Raw genomic sequence first — 17,973 nt, forward strand, 5'->3', positions numbered from 1 at the left:
TAATAAATTTGTGACATTCTCAGCGTTTGTGCGCGACAGAATGCATGGTTGAGGGCAGAGTGTCTTTGCTTTTGTCTGCAGGACCGTTTTGCTTGTGTTTTGTGTGTGTGCGTGCGTGCATGCGTGTTTGTATGTTTTCAGGTCACTTGAGCTGTCTGACAGTTGTCCTCTGACTGCAGGTTTCTTATGATTGATGCAGTCAGTTCACCGTAGGCATCATCCGTCTGTCTCTTTGACTCTTTCTCAAAAACCTACATTTGTCTCACTGTCTTTGTGAGGACTTGGAATTGAAGATAATAGCTTGCTCTATATATTTACTTTTATCATCTTAACTGACTGCTAATACCTCTAACACATAACTTAATTCTGATCCCCAACCCCAAAACTGCAGTTTTAAACCAGGAAACACTCATGATTTAGATCCTCAGACGGCTGTATTGTTTTTGGATCTTATAAATACAGAAAAACAATCTGAGACACACACACACACACACACACACACACACACACACACACACACACACACACACACACACACACACACACACACACACACACACACACACACACACCCTTACTGATGCAGCAGTTTTATGCCTTAGGCTGGATAGTTTTTACTGTAGCATTGTTGCCTTTTTTTCTCATCTCTGCTGTGTCTGTTTGGGTCTCCTGCTCTGTGCCTGGGTTATTTGAGGACACTGCTGGTTGCTTTCACTGCAGAGATGGGTTTGCATACTGCAGCACCATGGAACCGCATCATGTGTTACTGTCCATGGAAAAGAGAAAAAGAATAATGTTATGCAGTGTAAGCAAGTGTGCGAGAGTCAGGACCCAGAAATAATTATAAACAAGGTGATTATTTCTAAGTAAAAAATTATTTTAATGTCTCAACATGAAGCAGTGAAGTTAAAAAGCTTAAATAGTGAAATAACTTAAGAGCAAATAAAACTAAGTGTCACATTAAAGTGTTAAAGCAGCTTAACACTGGGCAAGGTAAGTTTATTTCTATAGCACAATTCAACAACAACATAAGTGCTATATAATTCACATAACCTAACTGACTGCATCCCAGAGACTCATGTTTGAGTTTTAGTTGCTGACAGTGGTGGAAAAACAACAGCAGGTATCAGGAAATGAACTTTTCCCCTGGATTTGCCTTCATTAGACTTCGCAGAGGAGTAACGTTTCTCTGCAGCTTGAAGGCAAAGATGATGTCAACATGCGGTGCCATATATGTGTGCCTTAAGAATATTAATAGAAGACTGACGGTAGCACACACACATAAAAATGGCACAAAGTGTCACCACAGGGTCACTGCTTTCCCATTCTGTTGCTTATGTGTTTTCTTTTTGTTTTTGACGTTCTCAAGCACTTTCAGATTATTTACCACTGCAGTTCCAGAAGATAACATCTGGCCTACTTATTTCCTTTGTTCAGTCAGTGGTGTTTTGGGTTAGTTTATTTGCTTTTAACCCACTTTTCTCTTATTTTACTTGAGCAGAGCAGCAAACTTGAAGCCTTGTGGCGTTTATTCCACATGTTAGCTCTCACATCTGAGCGGTCAAGACCTGGGCCTGCATGCCTAAACGTTGTCGAGCAGAAGTCTAATTTAGTCAAATATTTTAGATTTGTGGAAAATATGCCACATTGAAGTAGGAGGATATGAAAAATAAAGTCTTTCAGTATCAGTTTGTAGATTATGATGATGGTCACCATCATGTCAATCATCTGAGGCGAATAATCTCCCCAGACTGTCATCAATGACAGAGTAAGCACAATGATTCACGTGTAAACTCCTTGATTGTATTTTATGTTTTATTAGCATCATCTATGTGAGCATGAAATGTGAGCTGGACGGATCCATTCAGCGAGTCTTTTTCCTTTCTTTGCAGATAAATGTGCGCGTCACCACCATGGACGCTGAGCTGGAGTTTGCCATCCAGCCGAACACAACAGGCAAGCAGCTCTTTGACCAGGTAAGAAGCACATGCATACATGGTTCTTTGCCCCCCACCCCCCCCCCTTCATACAACTGATTTAGGAACCATGGTGATGAGGATCAGCAGATCCTCCTACAGGCAGGTTATCGAAGTCCGTGATCTGCTTGAAGAATCAGATTATTTATCTGTTACAAGTTAAGTGATGATGATGATGATGGTTTATGTATGTGTGTGTGTGTGTGTGTGTGTGTGTGTGTGTCAGTGGGTGCTTAGCTGGTCTTTGGGTTGGTATGGTTCTATGCAGAGATGACAAAGCCTTCTTTGTCTAAAAGTGGAGCTTATGGGAGACAGCGGATGGGTGGAAGTGTTGGTTTGATTGTTCGTGTGTGTATGTGCGTGTCTGTGCGTGTGTGTGTGTGTGTGTGTGTGTGTGCGTGTCCGCAGACTGTCTGGGAAGTAAAAGGGCAGCTTTCACAGTTGTTTCATGTCAGACTGTTCAGGGTTGTTGAGGTTTCAGTGATGTAGAGGAAGGAAGACAATACAAGAGAGCAATCTTTGTTTTCTGCTTTTTCTTCTTGTCTCTTTGTTTCTTCTCTGTTTTGCAAAGTAATTCATAAACTGCTGGTGTGTAAAAGTGAAGTTCAGTGTTGGTGTTCGTGCAATATTTTTGTGCGTCTTTCTTTCTGCACTGTATTCACGGGCAAACGCAGGAAGTATTGGGTTGTATTCAGAGACTAATCAGTGAATTTGTCTTGTACTTTAACACAATAATTACATGAAACCACAAACAACAAACTGTTTGAACAAAATGTGTGTAAACTTGTCAATGAAACCATTGTTGCACAAAATTAAAACAAAACCAAAACCAACACACCCATGTAATGCTTTAGCAGCTCAATAATTCCTGCATGTTGGACATGTGTTGCATATTAGGGGTGGGAAAATCAAATTGAAAATCAGGATTTTTTTTGCTTCACAATTGGAAAAAAAAAAAAAAAAAAAAAAAGTTTTATTTTTTTTAAACAGAAAATCAATTTTTTTTTTCTCAAATTAATACAGAATAATCCACTATAAAATTTTTGTCATTTTCATTGTTTTTATTGATATTTTTACTTTCTTCTTGGGCATCATAGCAGCAGAATGATGGTCTGGCCTATTGTGTTGTTTTTTTTCCTAATTGAAATCAAGAAAAATGAGGAGCAAAAAAAAAGTTTTATGCATTTGTTTTGTTTTTAATTTACAAAAATCAGCAATATCAAAGAATTGTGAGAATCGCAATTTAAATCTAATCGGCACCCAAAAAAATCTGAATCGAATTGAATCAGGACAAAAGCGCGTCGTCACAGTCCTATGGCATATCCACCAAAATAAGGATTTTTTTTTTTTTTTTTTTTGCTAGTTTCAAGTTTTAAATAGTAAAGAGTATGTGTAAATTCATGTTGTTTATTTTATCAGATAGCTGTTTATTGTTTGGACATTTTGTCCACCCAGAACTGGTGTTTCTGGGGTCTGAAACCACTCCTTCTGAAACAGTTGCCAAAGTGAATGCCGCTGTATACGCCACCCGTTTCCACTCCGTGTGAACAACCAAGACTCATCTATTTATACGACCTGATGACGCAAAAAATATAGAAGATTAAAACAAGGAATACCTGATTCAATAATTAATAAGCTTCAGAAAGGAAAGAAAAAGCCAAGTGAGCTTGACGCAGTGTTACATGTTCATCTTCCCAGCTATAACCACCAGCAGCTTCAACTGAAGAAGCCGACCAATCACAGCCTCCGAACATCTCATAAAATCCACTCAGTCACCAAGATATAGATTATTGATTATTTTGAACTGCAGATTATAATTGAGCCTTACAAATTAATCATCAACGTTCAAGACAAAATCTCTCTGCAGTTGACATTAACTTCCACGGAGTAAAGTCCCGCCACTTTATTCTGCTCAGGGCTGGGCGATATGACCAAAATCTCATATCCCCATATAGCTCATTTATATCCCCGCAACAATATATACATAACGATATAAAACTGTTTGTGTAAATTTATGTCAGTCATCAGTTATGTGTCAGATGTGCTTCCTAACGGCAGCAGTGATCTCCTTCCATCTGGGGGAACTATGGCCGTATGGCGTTTCACGGGTAAATACCTGTTGCAGTGTTTGGTCTGGAGTTTATTATGAGCTTTCACCTCCACTTGATGCTGCTTTTGTGGCTTTTGCTCGTTGACTCTAATTTTTTTTCTGTATTCTTTTTCCTGATTCTTGTGCAGGTGATAAAATGAGTTAGTTGTGTCGGAGTCTGTTGTTGGGACTGTGAGCTAGTCTGTTGTCGGTTCCACGTCGGTCTTTTTATATCCAAACCACATCCATGCAACAAGAATTTCCTCTCTTTTAGGAACAAGCTCATCAGTTTTGGTTGGCTGGTCATCTTTTAGTGAATTATCCTGCTCTGAAACACGTCTGCTTCCATCTTTCTCCATATTTGTTTATATATTGCGGCGTGCATACAGTAAAGTGCATCTTGACGTAAAATACTGCAGTGAAGCAGCTTATCGTGGTGTAAACAATAGAGCCACATATGAAATAATAGACATTTTCTATCGTCCAAATGATGTATATCATCATATCACCCAACCCTAGTTCTGATTATACTGGTGTAGCGTGGCCCAGTTTGCCAGAGAGCACAATTATTCTGAGACTTGAGAATAGAGCTGGTGCCAGAACCAGAACTGTATGTTTGTGAGAGCACAAGCGCAGACCAAGCTCCAGTGGAAATATTTGGTAGTACAACTGAACATTGTACTGGAATAAGATCCATTAAGTCTTCTCATCACCTTGGCACATAGACACACTGAGAGTGGCGTAAAATCAGAGTTAATAATCCCCTTTAAAACACAGAATGACTCGAATTCTTCTACAACAGGGACACACACTGACCTCTTGGCCTGGATTTTCTTTTTTAGCTCCAGCTGTCTTTCAGTTGAATTGCTTTTAAAAAAAAAAATGAGTGAAATCAGTAAAACACTTCCATGAAACAATAGAGAGATTAATTTAGGGGAATTCATTTTGTCTTCTTTCTTTAAATATCTCAGTTTCTTCTTTCAGAAATAGTTATAGTAGTCGAGTCACCCTGACACGTTTTGAAACAAACATGAAACACATGCAGCCAGAAGAAACAAACTGAACCAAAGCTTTTCTCCACATGAGAATCCACATAAAGAAATAAGAAAGTATCACATTTGCAACAACTTAGCTCTGGCTACAGCAGCTGAAAAGCCACACCAGGTGACACTCTTGTCAGCTAAAAACTGAAGCTGCAGTTTGCACAGACTCATAAAAGCTGGACAATAGCAGGTCTGAAAGATGTTGCCTGGTCTGATGAGTCTTTATTTCAGCGACCTCATCCAGATGGTCGGGCCAGAATTTGGCTTCAACAAGATGGAAGCAAGAGCCCATTAAATAAAAACATGAAGGACCATTTCCATTGTAAACGATCCTACATGCTTTTATTTAATCATGCCGGAATTTCTGCACGTTGTTTGTTTGTCTGAGTAAAAATTCCCTGGATCGTCGTCAGCTGTACAGAACACTGTTGCAAGACTCCTAACAGGATTGTCTAAGTACTGTCATGTTGTTAACTCAGTCCATCACAGTTCATTTTAATATTTTTAACAAATAATGGGCATAATATGGTCCAGAATGAACTTATATCAAGGAACTCTGCAGCTATTTGTCCTCAGCAGGTGTCTGAGGTCATGTGATCGGGGTGTGCTAGTTGTGCAGCGAACACTTAGAAACTAAAGCTGGGCGTATTACTACAGTCTTTCATATTCCCCCTTAAGGAATCCTTTTCTTTTTAAAGCAGCTAAAAACCATCTTTTCAAACTTTCTTGTGCTTAGTTTTCCTGTTTCTTGTGTTCTTTTGTGATTAAGCACTTTGATTTTTTTTTTTATCTTGATAGGTGCTTTATGAATAAATTAATTTTACTTTATGCCCTTGTGTCAAAGGTTTGGATTCTTGCTAACAATGTTCATTCCTTTATGAGCACAGTGTAGCATCTTCTTTTCGATGCTTCCAGCAGGTTGATCCATGGGGGTGGGAAAATCGAATTAAAAAAAAAAGGAAAAGAGTATCTGGAATTTTTGCTCCACAAATTTAAAATCAATATTTTAAATTTTAAAAAAAACAAAAAAACAAAAAAAACCAATAATCCATTATAAAAATTTTAGTCATTTTTATTGTTTTTATCGATCTTTTTACTTGTCTTCTTGGGCATTATAGCAGCAGAATGATGATTTGGCTACTGTATTTTTTTTCCTAATTGAAATCAAGAAAAATGACAGATAATAAAAGTTTTGTACTTTTTTTTTTTGTTTGTTTTTCGTTTACAAAAATCAGCAATATTGAAGAATTGTGAGAATTTCAATTTAAATCGAATCAGCACCCCAAAAAAATCTGAATTGAATTGAATCAGGACGAAATACGCATCATCACAGCCGTGATGATGTCACAAAATTCACATAATTTCTAATTCCTTTCTTGAACATGACTAGTTCACTGCCCTCCATTGGCCTCCACAGTCACCACATCTCACTCCAACGGTGCCCCTTCGGGCTGTTGTCGAACAGATCTGGAACAACTGTGATGCTATCATGTCAATATGACCAAAATCTCTCAGGAATGTTTCCATCACCTTGTTGAAGAAATAAGACAGTTCTGAGAGCAAAAAGGGGCCCAACTCTGTATTAGCAAGGCAGACTTGTTTATAAAGTGACCAGGTGGTTGTGTGTGTGTGTGTGTGTGTGTGTGTGTGTGTGTATAGTCAGCCAAGAATTCATAGAGGAGATGTGGTGATTCTCTGTCATCAGCACAAGCCTTCATGTTGTTCTGACAGATTAAACAATGCTTAAACACATCAGAAGGAAACTGATCAGCTGCTGCACATCCTCTGTAGTCTAAAGACAGTCATTTAACCGAAACGCAACAAGGTTGAACAACAAAAGGAGCCTGAGATGATGTAACCTGCAGAAAACAGTCCTTAGCTGGTCCAGATTAACATGAATGAAGAAAGGATTTCAGTGATTAAAAAAACAGCAGAGCTACATTCAAGCAGTCATAAGCTCACTCAAACATGCACTTAAAAGGAGGGGGAAACCGTAATGATATAGAAAAGCAGCTTTAGCCACACAAAGCCTGCCTCTGAACACCAACGCTTTGATGAGTGTGTTGGTTTTTTATTTTATCCAGTACAAAAGCAAATGGTGTGTAGAGATCCAGGCAGCTTGGTTTAATTTTCTTTTATGTTTCCTCCTTTTTTTGTGTGTGTCTTTTGCCCTTTTTCTCCATCGTTTGTCCACATTCTGAAGCTGTTCCTCTAAATCAGCATGGTGGGCTCACCATTTCAATGACTCATGCTGCATTCCCACTGAGTGTGTAGGAATGGATGTGTGCGTTCCTGCAAATGTAATCGCTTGCACAGCTACCACTAAAACAGTATTTTATGGAGGCATTATGGGTAATTACTTGTGATTATTTGATGAGCAAATAATTTAAGGTGTTTGTTTGAATCTAACCCTGAGACTGAGTTAATTCCATGGTATGAATTTTGTCAAATAATCTGCATTAATGACATTAGCATGTTGGTGTCCACATTCCTACTGGGTGGGGTTTGGGGTATGCAGCAGCTGTTCTTGTGTGGAGGAAAACTTGTCCATGGAAAGGATTCAAATGATCTGATTGGTCACTGCTGTTCACTGTTGTAAAGTTCCTTCTTATGGAAAACTGTCTGTTGTTAAGAAATGTGTAAAAACATGCACTTCTTTTTGTCTGTCGACTGAATTTACATCCACTTATTTAAAACAAGCAATAAGCAAAGCTTGCAATGTAAATTTGCGAACAGTTTCAAACAGTGCAAGTAACTGCAAACTGGAAAGAGCAAAAAAGTGTGTTTTTGGTTTCAGGTGGTGAAGACGGTGGGTCTCAGGGAGGTCTGGTTCTTTGGTCTACAATACACAGACAGCAAAGGCTACGTAACGTGGCTGAAGCTCAACAAAAAGGTAAGAAAACACCCACATAACCGCCCTAAATATTAGGGGTGGGAAAACCGGATAAAAAATCAGGATTTTTTTGTTTCACAATTTTAAAATCAATTTTTTTTCAATGAAATGAAATTAATCTACTATAGATTTTTGTCATTTTTATTGGTTTTATTGATCTTTTTACTTGTCTTCTTGGGCATTCTAGTAGCAGAATGATGGTCTGGCTACTGTGTTGTTTTTTCCTAACTGAAATCAAGAAAAATTACTAGCAAAAAAAAAGGTTTTATAAATTTTTGGGGGCTTTTAATCAACAAAAATCAGCAATATCAAAGAATTTTGAGAATCGCAATTTAAATCGAATTGGCACCCAAAAAAATCGGAATCGAATCGAATCGTTACAGCCCTACTAAATATTAAATCTACTGGTACTCACATCTATCACACATGTATTTAGTTTATTCCACTTTAAGGACAGCCTGTAAACAGGAAACAGCCGCCCTGCCGTGCTTTTAGAAGTTATTTCATCATGTTTTACAGCCTTGAAGTAAACTTGCATGTTGAATTAACTCTTGTTTTCTTTTATCCAAAGTGTCTGAAAGTGATGTAAATTCAAGCTGTTTGTTCAGAAAGTCAACACAGTTGCTAAAAGTTTTCAAGACAGAAACATTACTTACACAGAGTTAAAGACCAAAGAGTTAAAGAGCAGAGTGTGATGGGTGAAAGAAAATGAATGTGGGTGAAATGTGAGTGTCCCTCCAGGTGACCCAGCAGGATGTGAAGAAGGAAAATCCTCTTCAGTTCAAGTTCAGAGCAAAGTTCTTCCCAGAGGATGTTTCTGAGGAGCTCATCCAGGAGATCACGCAGAAACTCTTCTTCCTGCAGGTACCGAGTGCCTCTTTGCTACAGTTTAGGTCAACCATGAAGCCACATAACATGATGTGAAAACGAGGAATGTTTCTGATTTTAAAGGGTGATTCCAACTAATTTCAACCCACTGATTTCCCAACTCTGCAGCTGCCTCAGTCATTGTAAAGACTGAAGGAAGCAAGGAGCGACAGAATAATAGTGGGAGGGGCATAAAACATGAAAAAAAGTTAAAACTCTGATTTCTAAATTGATTGATCAAATATAGAGGACTACATACTGAAGAGAAGCAGGCAAAATGCGCGAGTGGAGGCGCTTTTACTCCATAAAATATAACAGTGTTTGTTGCTAAAACCAAGATAAGGGAGGAAGCTGGAACATGTTGGTCATCCTGGCTCAACTTCTCATCCAGTTGCACAAAAGTAGGATAAGGGAAAGTGGAATATGTCTTGTGGAGCTAGCAGGCTACAGACCAGGATTTATTCTAGGATTTTATTAAATTTCATCACTTGCAGAAGTTATCAGTTACCCCAAATGGAAAGTAATATTTATTCCAATGCTAACTACACAGTTATCTCATTAAACTAGAACCACTGTCATCATTTAAACTCTTGTGGTCTGTAATAGTAATAATAACTTAAGATGATTTGCAATCATTAGACAATTTAAACCTTCCAATGGACCCCATCTAAAATGCTCATCCCATGTGATACACAAAGAGGAACATGATGTTCCTTTACTAAATATGAATAAATCAGTGATGTGTTAGAAGCTTACAGTCGTTCCCAAACCTTTTCAGTCATGTGTTGTTGGTTTTTTTCAAAGTTTTTGTAAAGATACAAACTAGATTTCTACATGGAATCAATCTTTAGTGTTTTTTGAAAAACTTGAAAACAACCACTGTTTTAAGAGGGTGGCTGTCCTTCACAGTATGTTGATCCTCTCTAAGTATTTTGCGACCTCCAGTTTTAGAGATAGAATGGATGCAGTTCATCCCTGCAGGACTGAATACATGATTATCCATTTAAACTGAACCTGGAACTTAAATTGAAAGCATGCATATGACTCAAAGTAATGGTCACATTACCATGTCCTGTCTGGTCTGACCTTTAAGTGGTCAAGATATTTATAGCTTGCCATCAGTAGGTCAAAGGTCGTTTCTGTCCATGCCTTTGTCCTGCTGACATGGACATCGTGTGCTTTCTGAGGGTCAGCAAACGTTGGCAGGAGAGCGGTTGGCAGGCATGCACCGTCTGTCAACCAGCGATACAGCAGAGAATTCACCTGTGAACACAAAAAGTCATCATTACAACCTCATACACAGAGGAACATTCCTGACCAAGTTGTTAAAAATGATTATTAATACAGGTTGTGGGGTTCATCTTGGGGTAGGAGAGGATGGACTCTTTCTGGAGTCCTGGACTGAGCCGGACCACTTCGCCACAACAAATCCAGTCAGCTTTGCAGACCATCTAAAACGATAAAATGTCGACTGATAAACCAGCGAATGCAAGTCATACGGTATCCATTATTAGTCAATACCAAAAGAGTCGTGTTCACCTGAACAATTAATGCTGCGATAGGATCTTTTTATTCACAAAATTTCCCCTGAAGGGACACCTGAGTGGGACTTTAGTTTGATGATTTATTGACATTTATGTGCAAGACATGGTCAACAGATCAACACTATAAATAAGAATTTCTTTATGTTTTGTCTGGTAAAACAGAGGTTAAATAAAATGTAGTTGCAGTCCAGTGCGGCAGACGTTAGAGAAACACAAAGCAACGAGCATGCTACTACGACTGTGAACGCTTTAACCTGTAGGTTGTAATCTCTCTGCAACATTAAAGAGGATTTCACAGGACTGCAGGTCAGAGTCTTCTGTGTCCACAGAAGGAGATAAAGACGTGGTGGTAGCCAGACACAGGCAACATTTATACCATTTCACACACATCTGCACCAGTTTTACCTACAACTTTAACAGATTTATTACTGGATTCCAGTTACGTTTTCAGCATTGTTAAATAACTTTGTATATTCTTATTGTGATGGTTTCAGCGCAGTAGAGCGTGTGTGTTTGAGCCAAACTTGCACATTCCGTTGGTCGGCAATACTTCGCTAAGCTTTCGCTCTTTGTTTTAAAACCATGGCACATCGGTGTTCCCTTTCTTTTTATTGGGTCGTTGGATTCTTCGTAGGGTTTTGGGGGATGCTTCCTGCTCTGACGGAGACGCACATCACTCTCGTTGCCATGGTAGATCAGCGATTCTGTGATAGATCACAGGGGTCTAATAAGAAAGCCGTTAAGGTGCGTTTATCCACAATAGTTTTTACCTGGCTTAATGAATCAGTGCACGGTCATCCTGGCTTGCCTTTCGTGCAGCTAACTAAGCCTGGACATCCTTGTTTTGGATTCCAGGCCAGCGGATCCGTTGCAAGGTCACAAGGTCAGTGAGCAGGTGGACCAGAATTAGAGGTGCAATGCAGGTACAAAATAAATATTTTTCCTTGATTGGAATTATTTGGAAAGCTGGAGCTCACGGTGGAGCACCGTGTCCACTTTAATGGCAGGGATGAAACAAACAGCTCTCCAAGTCGTTCAAGAAAAAGTTACTGTAAATGGAAGGAATGGTTGAGCTTTTTGCAAAAGGCGCGTAAACAGATTTTTTAAAATTCTTTTTTAAAAAATATAAAAAAAAAAAAAAATCTCAGTAAATGCAAATTTCATGTCAGATGTTTTTGTGCTCTGTGGTGGGGATTGCCGTCACCTCACAGCAAGAATTTCATTTTATTTTCTTAACCAAATATTTTAAGATCATAATAAAAATAATTTGTATATTCGTCATTTAAAGTTAGTTTAGTAAAACGATCCTTTCAGAAGCATCATCAGCGCAAACTTCAGCTGTGACGGGATTTATTCCGTGGTGCTGTTATGGGAATGATGGAAGGTGACGTGAGCTTGATAATCTTCATCGTTTCTTGCAGGTGAAGGAGGCCATCCTGAATGACGAGAACTACTGTCCCCCAGAGACCGCCGTCCTGCTGGCATCCTACGCCGTCCAGGCCAAATATGGAGATTACAACAAAGACGTCCACAAGCCTGGATACCTGGCAGCAGACCGCCTTCTACCGCAGAGGTAGATCACAAACTTATTTATGATTGATCGTTGTGAAAATCATTTCTGAATCACTCAAATTTAATCATGTCCTCTCTTGTTGGTCCACTATTAGCATGGTGTTCAAGATTATTCTGTTTTGTCCAACTTGGTTCTACATATTCCCATGTTAACTTGGAACCAGGAGATTTTTTTTTTTTTTTTTTTTTAAGTTACATGCGTGACTCAGTGACATCCTGCATTTCTCTACGGCAGAGTCCTGGAGCAGCACAAGCTGACAAAGGAGCAGTGGGAGGACAGAATACAAACCTGGCATGAGGAGCACAGAAGCATGCTCAGGTACATGCGTGGAAATGTTTATGCAGGCAGAAAACTTAAAAAAATGATCAATTTTGCCAAAAAAAAAAAATTCCTCTAACTCAATGTGTTGCTCATAATGACAGTTTGTTTGTTACCAACCCGCTGTAAACATGACCAACACACCAAGTCGAAGAATTTCTTCAGGACGTCTTGGTTTTTTCTCCATTACGCCGTTAAAGCAGCGGCTGGTATTTGCTTCTGCGTAGCGAACATTATTCTGTTCATTACTGCCACATGTAACTTCACATACCACCAACTTCTGATGCCAAACAGCAGTTTGTTTTGCTTTAAACCAAAGAATTGCCTTCATGTGCTGCACCGGCTGAGTGACATCTCAAAAGTTTGCATCAAATTAGTGTTTTACTTCTGCAGAATCCCTGCAGGGACACTGAGGCTTGAGCCTGGTTTTCATTGTTTGTGTTTGTGCGAAGGGAGGATGCTATGATGGAGTATCTGAAGATTGCTCAGGACCTGGAGATGTACGGAGTCAACTACTTCGAAATTAAAAACAAGAAGGGCACGGAGCTGTGGTTGGGGGTCGACGCCTTGGGGCTCAACATTTATGAGCACGAAGACAAGTAACCACTCCTCTCTCTCTCACACACACACACACAATGTGATCTAGTTAGTCTAGTTCAGTGGTTTTCTGTGAAAGTACAAGCCTGAACAGAAATCAGTTTTCATAACGACGATTAAAAAATCAGACATGCTGACTGTTCTTGAGAAGTCACAGTAGATGTCGCTTTGTTTTCGTGGAGTAAAGAGGGCAGAGGGTTGGAAACTGCTCGAGCTGATGCAATCAGCACATAACTGAAATTAGAAACCAGCATTAAAGCGAAACCACATCAGAAGTGTTTGTTAGGAGAGACAACATCCACTCTATGGTTATCTTAAGATGAGTCTCCACACAGCTGTTACATTATCACAGAAGAAAAGATGGAATAAAGGCAGACTTTGTTTAAGTTATTTTATCTGAGCTAGATTTTGTAACAATATCTAATCGCTGGTTTAAAAAAAAGTGACAGACTTTTACGAGCCGCTGGGATGGCGTTTGTGTGACAGTAGCGCCCTCTGGTGGTGGGAAGGAACGAAACATAAGAGCTGTTTTCACACAGGGTGAAAGAGAACAGTTTAACTCATGGATAAAAAAAAAAAAAAAAAAGATATATAGAAAATAATCCTCTCATGGTTTATATGGACACCCAGAAACTGAGGCTTTAATTTAAACCATCATCTTTGTCACATCAGGTTATCACCAAAGATCGGCTTCCCCTGGAGCGAGATACGAAACATTTCCTTCAATGACAAGAAGTTTGTCATCAAGCCCATCGACAAGAAAGCTCCAGTGAGTGTTGAAAGACTTCTTTATTTATTTATTTATTATAAATCCTTTCATATGCCATCTTGTTCTTCCTCCAGGATTTTGTGTTTTATGCTCCTCGGTTACGAATCAACAAGCGCATCCTGGCGTTGTGTATGGGAAACCATGAGTTATACATGAGGAGGAGGAAGCCGGATACCATAGAGGTGCAGCAGATGAAGGCTCAGGCCAGAGAGGAGAAGCACCACAAACAGATGGAGAGGTAAAGTTCATGTCCATGATCTTCAAAGTTTCTATCTGTTAACCTTCAAACAATCATTTTCCTCATTTTAATCAAGTTTATCTTATTTATCTGTTTTTCTGGCTTGTTTTTTTAAGGGTTGGTAAGAAAAAAATATACTTAAAACAATTAGATCACACTTGTTTTTTTGTTGTTTTTTTTTAACACAAGATTCTCGTACATTATCACAATTTATTTCAGTAAGTTATATTTATATTGCACCAAACCCAGCAATTCTTTTGGGACAAACTCTTTGAGGCACTGGAAATTAAAAACAAAAAACAAACAAATAAAACTCCTGTTAACAAAGGAGAACATTCCAACTATACCAGATTGATAAAGACCTTGGTATGACCTGAACCAGCAGTTCAGTTTGACAGTCGTTCTCCCAGTTACAGCAAAGGGGCATGTAGAGTCATGAGAGTGTCACCCTGATGGAAGCCAAACAAGCTGACCAGACAGAGAGACACCAGTTTGGCTTATGGTCCCTTTTGTTTTCTCTACCACTGTTTTAGCTGAACTCCTGGAAGTTTCCTGATGCAGTTCCGGCTTCTTCTGGTCCTTTACAGACAACAGGTTGAAGCTGCATAAAGGGAACGTTGTTAAACTTGTCTTAAAGGAATGTTTCCCACATTCCTTCTGGGAAATCAGTCCACGGAAAAAGTAGTGGGGCAGGATGTGTTTCCCTTTGCAGCCGTGAAAACTTTAAAAAAATCAAAAATAAATCTGCCGCTTCCTGTCCTTGAAGACTCCAGATGAGATGTCTGTCGCGTACGTGCCATGCAGATGACAGGATTGTAAAGTTGCCAGCGTGCTGTACAGCATGCTTTGCCACTTTGTAACTGAGAAACCAGACTAACAAGATGATTAAGTAAACATATTAGCAGCTGTAGAAGGTTTTTTCCCTCCTCACTCTGTACCGGATGCATGGTGCTGCCTGCTGCTGTGCCGGTTTGTTCTCAACACGTTTTGAACACTAGGGGGCGGTGTTACCTTGAGAAAATATGTCATGTTTGTGTTTTTGTCTGGGGATTTGTTTGTCAGTCCCTGAGACCCTCTGAAATGCTTTTCTTTTATGTTTCTCTGCTTCAGCACACATGCCTGAAATGAATGGCTTATTATAAACTGGTAGCTTGTAGGCAGCATGTTGGGGAGTCCAAACATATGAAGCAGGGAGACATAAGAAAAACCTGCAGAAATCCACAAACACTGCTTTGAAAGACGCACTTAGTCACCGTTGAGGCTTCTGTAAGGAAACATAAACAGCACATGGTTGTAAATTATTATCCTGCGACTGCTTTACTGCTCTAAACAGTTTCATTTCTGTTTGTTAGAAAAAGAGGAAATGAATTCTTTATCAGTGTCAGTATTTACTGATGTTTAATGGATAAATTTAATCTTTCACTTTTAAACTCGCTCTCAGTTTTCATATTGGTAAGCAGGATGTTGGTGAGTTTAATTTCAAAGGCATTACGGGCCATCATAGTCTTTTCTTTTTGTTAGAATTTATTTTCATTACCAAAATATCATTATCATTTAAGAAAATCTAGGTAAAGGCCATACATGAACAGTATGCAAGTGGATTTAAAGCACATGTGAACATAAAAGGAAGATTTAGCCATTACTGAGCTTTGCCAATATTTTAAGGAGAATAAAAATAAACCAAATGCCAGCTGAGTTATGGAGCTATAGAGAGCACAAGATGTAAAATAACTGCGTATCAGCCGGATTAAATGTGCAGAAGAGCTGCAGGCTGTACAGATAAACGTGTGCAGGTAATCAGGTGAAATGTCTGCATGGAAAAAAGATAAGTCATTTGAAAAAATGACGCAGTTTCATATGAGCAACTTAAATCTAACTCGATGTGTGATTATCTTTGCCTGTGATGTTTTTCAGAGCACAACTGGAGAATGAGAAGAAAAAGCGCGAGTTTGCGGAGAAGGAGAAGGAGCGAATAGAGCGAGAGAAAGATGAGCTGATCGAGAGGCTGAGGCAGATCGAAGAGCAGACACAGAGAGCTCAGAAAGGTACGACCTTTGTCCTCGCCGGCAGAAACTGATTTAATATCCAAAACTGTCATATAAAGGCCAACTGTTGGTTTGTTAAATATTTACATTACATCTAACTGCTTTATCTTTTTGTTTTTTGTCTTACTTTGTGTTTAAGATGTTCGAGTTATAAGTAGTCAAATGTGAAATGAGGTTAAAAAACAAGCAAAACAATAAAATGCGCCAACACAAAGGAAGTTTAAAAAAAAAAAAATCTACATACTAATCTAGTTTTCATTTGTTAAACATTTTCCAAAGCTTGAATTTCACATATTTAAATCACCTTTTGCATAAAGAGTCTTTGACCTCTTTTGACTTCAGCTGCTTTACTAACAGCTCATTTATGACTGAAAGGCCAACCTGGAAACGTGCACTTTTGTTTTTTTTTTTAACGATGCATGCCAATGAAAGAGCAAACAGCTTATTAATGTAGATTTGCATAAAGCAGAGACTCTATAACAGACAAAGAGGAGCCTTCGCTCTGGCAGCAACTGCAACCCAGTTTTACTGTTTCCAAGAAATTCTGCAGGTTGGCTGCGGATCAACCCATCTACCCGTCTTCTACTTGTTTAATTAACGTAAAGAAACTCGATGGAAGAATTATTCTTGTCGTGCTTATTTTCACTTCACACCTTTGTCCGTTGTTAATTTAGCTGGTGTTCTGTTTCCCTGCAGAGCTGGAGGAGCAGACGCGCAAGGCGCTGGAGCTGGAGCAGGAACGAAAGCGGGCGAAGGAGGAAGCAGAGCGACTGGAGAAGGAGAGGCAGGCAGCAGAGGAAGCCAAGGCAGCGCTGGCTCAGCAGGCTGCCGACCAGATGAAGAACCAGGAGCAGCTGGTACTTCCAAACCCAATATGTCCAGCTTCATATTTATCCATGTTGGTCAGCATGTACCACCAACATGCTGGAGCATCTCTAAAGATGTTTTACAGAAGCAGAATATTCATAATGGAGATTATGTTGCAGAAAATAGCCTTCAGACTTTAGTTAGGACACACTTTCCCATTAAATCCAATGGGAAAGTGTGTCCAAACTTATGACTGGTAGTGTATAAAGTAATTATTTCTCACACTTACTAAATATTTTATATTTAACCTTTGTTTTCAATCATATCTTCTCTGATTATATGAGCTATAATGGTAATTTGATTCAGGATTTTGGGATATTTAATGACTTGTTCAAATTGTATTGCAGGAAAAGACAGTTTATCAATCAAAACCATCTGTGTTTGGGTCTGTTTAGACATTTTCCTTTTACTTCCACATAGTAACTTGCTGCTGTTGTTTCATTTCAACAGGCCGCTGAATTGGCTGAGTTCACAGCCAAAATCGCCCTGCTTGAGGAGGCCAAGAGGAAAAAGGAAGAGGAAGCAACAGAATGGCAGCACAAAGTATTTGAACCCCTCTGTAGAAATGTGTTTCTGTCCGTTGTTTCCGTGCTTTTTAGTTTTGAGGAGACTTGAGAGTAAAATCGTGAACATCAGTGTGTGTTTCTCTTCTGTTTTCCTTCCAGGCTCTGTCGGCACAAGACGACCTGGAGAAGACGAGGGAGGAGCTGAAGTCGGCCATGACGTCTCCGCCGGCGCCTGAGCACGACGAGCACGATGAAACGAACGCCGAGGCGAGCGCCGAGCTCCTCAGCGACGGTGTCACCAGCCACCGCAGCGAAGAGGAGCGTATCACCGAGGCGCAGAAGAACGAACGTGTCAAGAAACAGCTGCAGGTACGAGAGACAAGATGAGTCCGTATTTCTCTCTTATTTACCGGATGAATCCAGTTCGAGGTTACCGGGACCGAACTGGATCCCGTCCAGTCGGCCCATTTCTCTCTCTAACCAGCACAGAGGTGCTGGTTGCATCATTGTAAAGCCCTACTCTCTGGTCTTCTCTAAAACCATAGTCTAAACCTACAATTACTCCAGAATTCAGTCATACGAGTCCTGATGAGGACCAGAGGGGGAGAACACGTGACACCAGTTGTGTCACGAGGTCGTTGCTATGGA

General features: G+C 39.6%; 1 protein-coding gene across 2 annotated transcripts in view; it reads left to right on the forward strand.

Moving 5' to 3' along the window:
• The window catches only part of LOC306766404 (radixin), a 48,143-nt gene that overhangs the window by 27,404 nt on the left and 2,766 nt on the right, over positions 1-17,973 (forward strand). For both annotated transcript variants that reach the window (XM_079254156.1, XM_079254157.1), the window contains exons 3-14: positions 1,893-1,976; positions 7,906-8,001; positions 8,743-8,865; positions 11,834-11,985; positions 12,220-12,303; positions 12,756-12,902; positions 13,573-13,669; positions 13,744-13,907; positions 15,822-15,952; positions 16,649-16,809; positions 17,270-17,362; positions 17,485-17,694. In XM_079254156.1, the coding sequence (XP_079110282.1) occupies positions 1,893-1,976; positions 7,906-8,001; positions 8,743-8,865; positions 11,834-11,985; positions 12,220-12,303; positions 12,756-12,902; positions 13,573-13,669; positions 13,744-13,907; positions 15,822-15,952; positions 16,649-16,809; positions 17,270-17,362; positions 17,485-17,694 (1,542 nt within the window). The remainder of the gene's footprint in view (positions 1-1,892; positions 1,977-7,905; positions 8,002-8,742; positions 8,866-11,833; positions 11,986-12,219; positions 12,304-12,755; positions 12,903-13,572; positions 13,670-13,743; positions 13,908-15,821; positions 15,953-16,648; positions 16,810-17,269; positions 17,363-17,484; positions 17,695-17,973) is intronic.

The sequence above is a fragment of the Telmatherina bonti genome (assembly GCF_933228915.1).
Source record: "Telmatherina bonti genome assembly, chromosome: 15".
NCBI lineage: Eukaryota > Metazoa > Chordata > Actinopteri > Atheriniformes > Telmatherinidae > Telmatherina > Telmatherina bonti.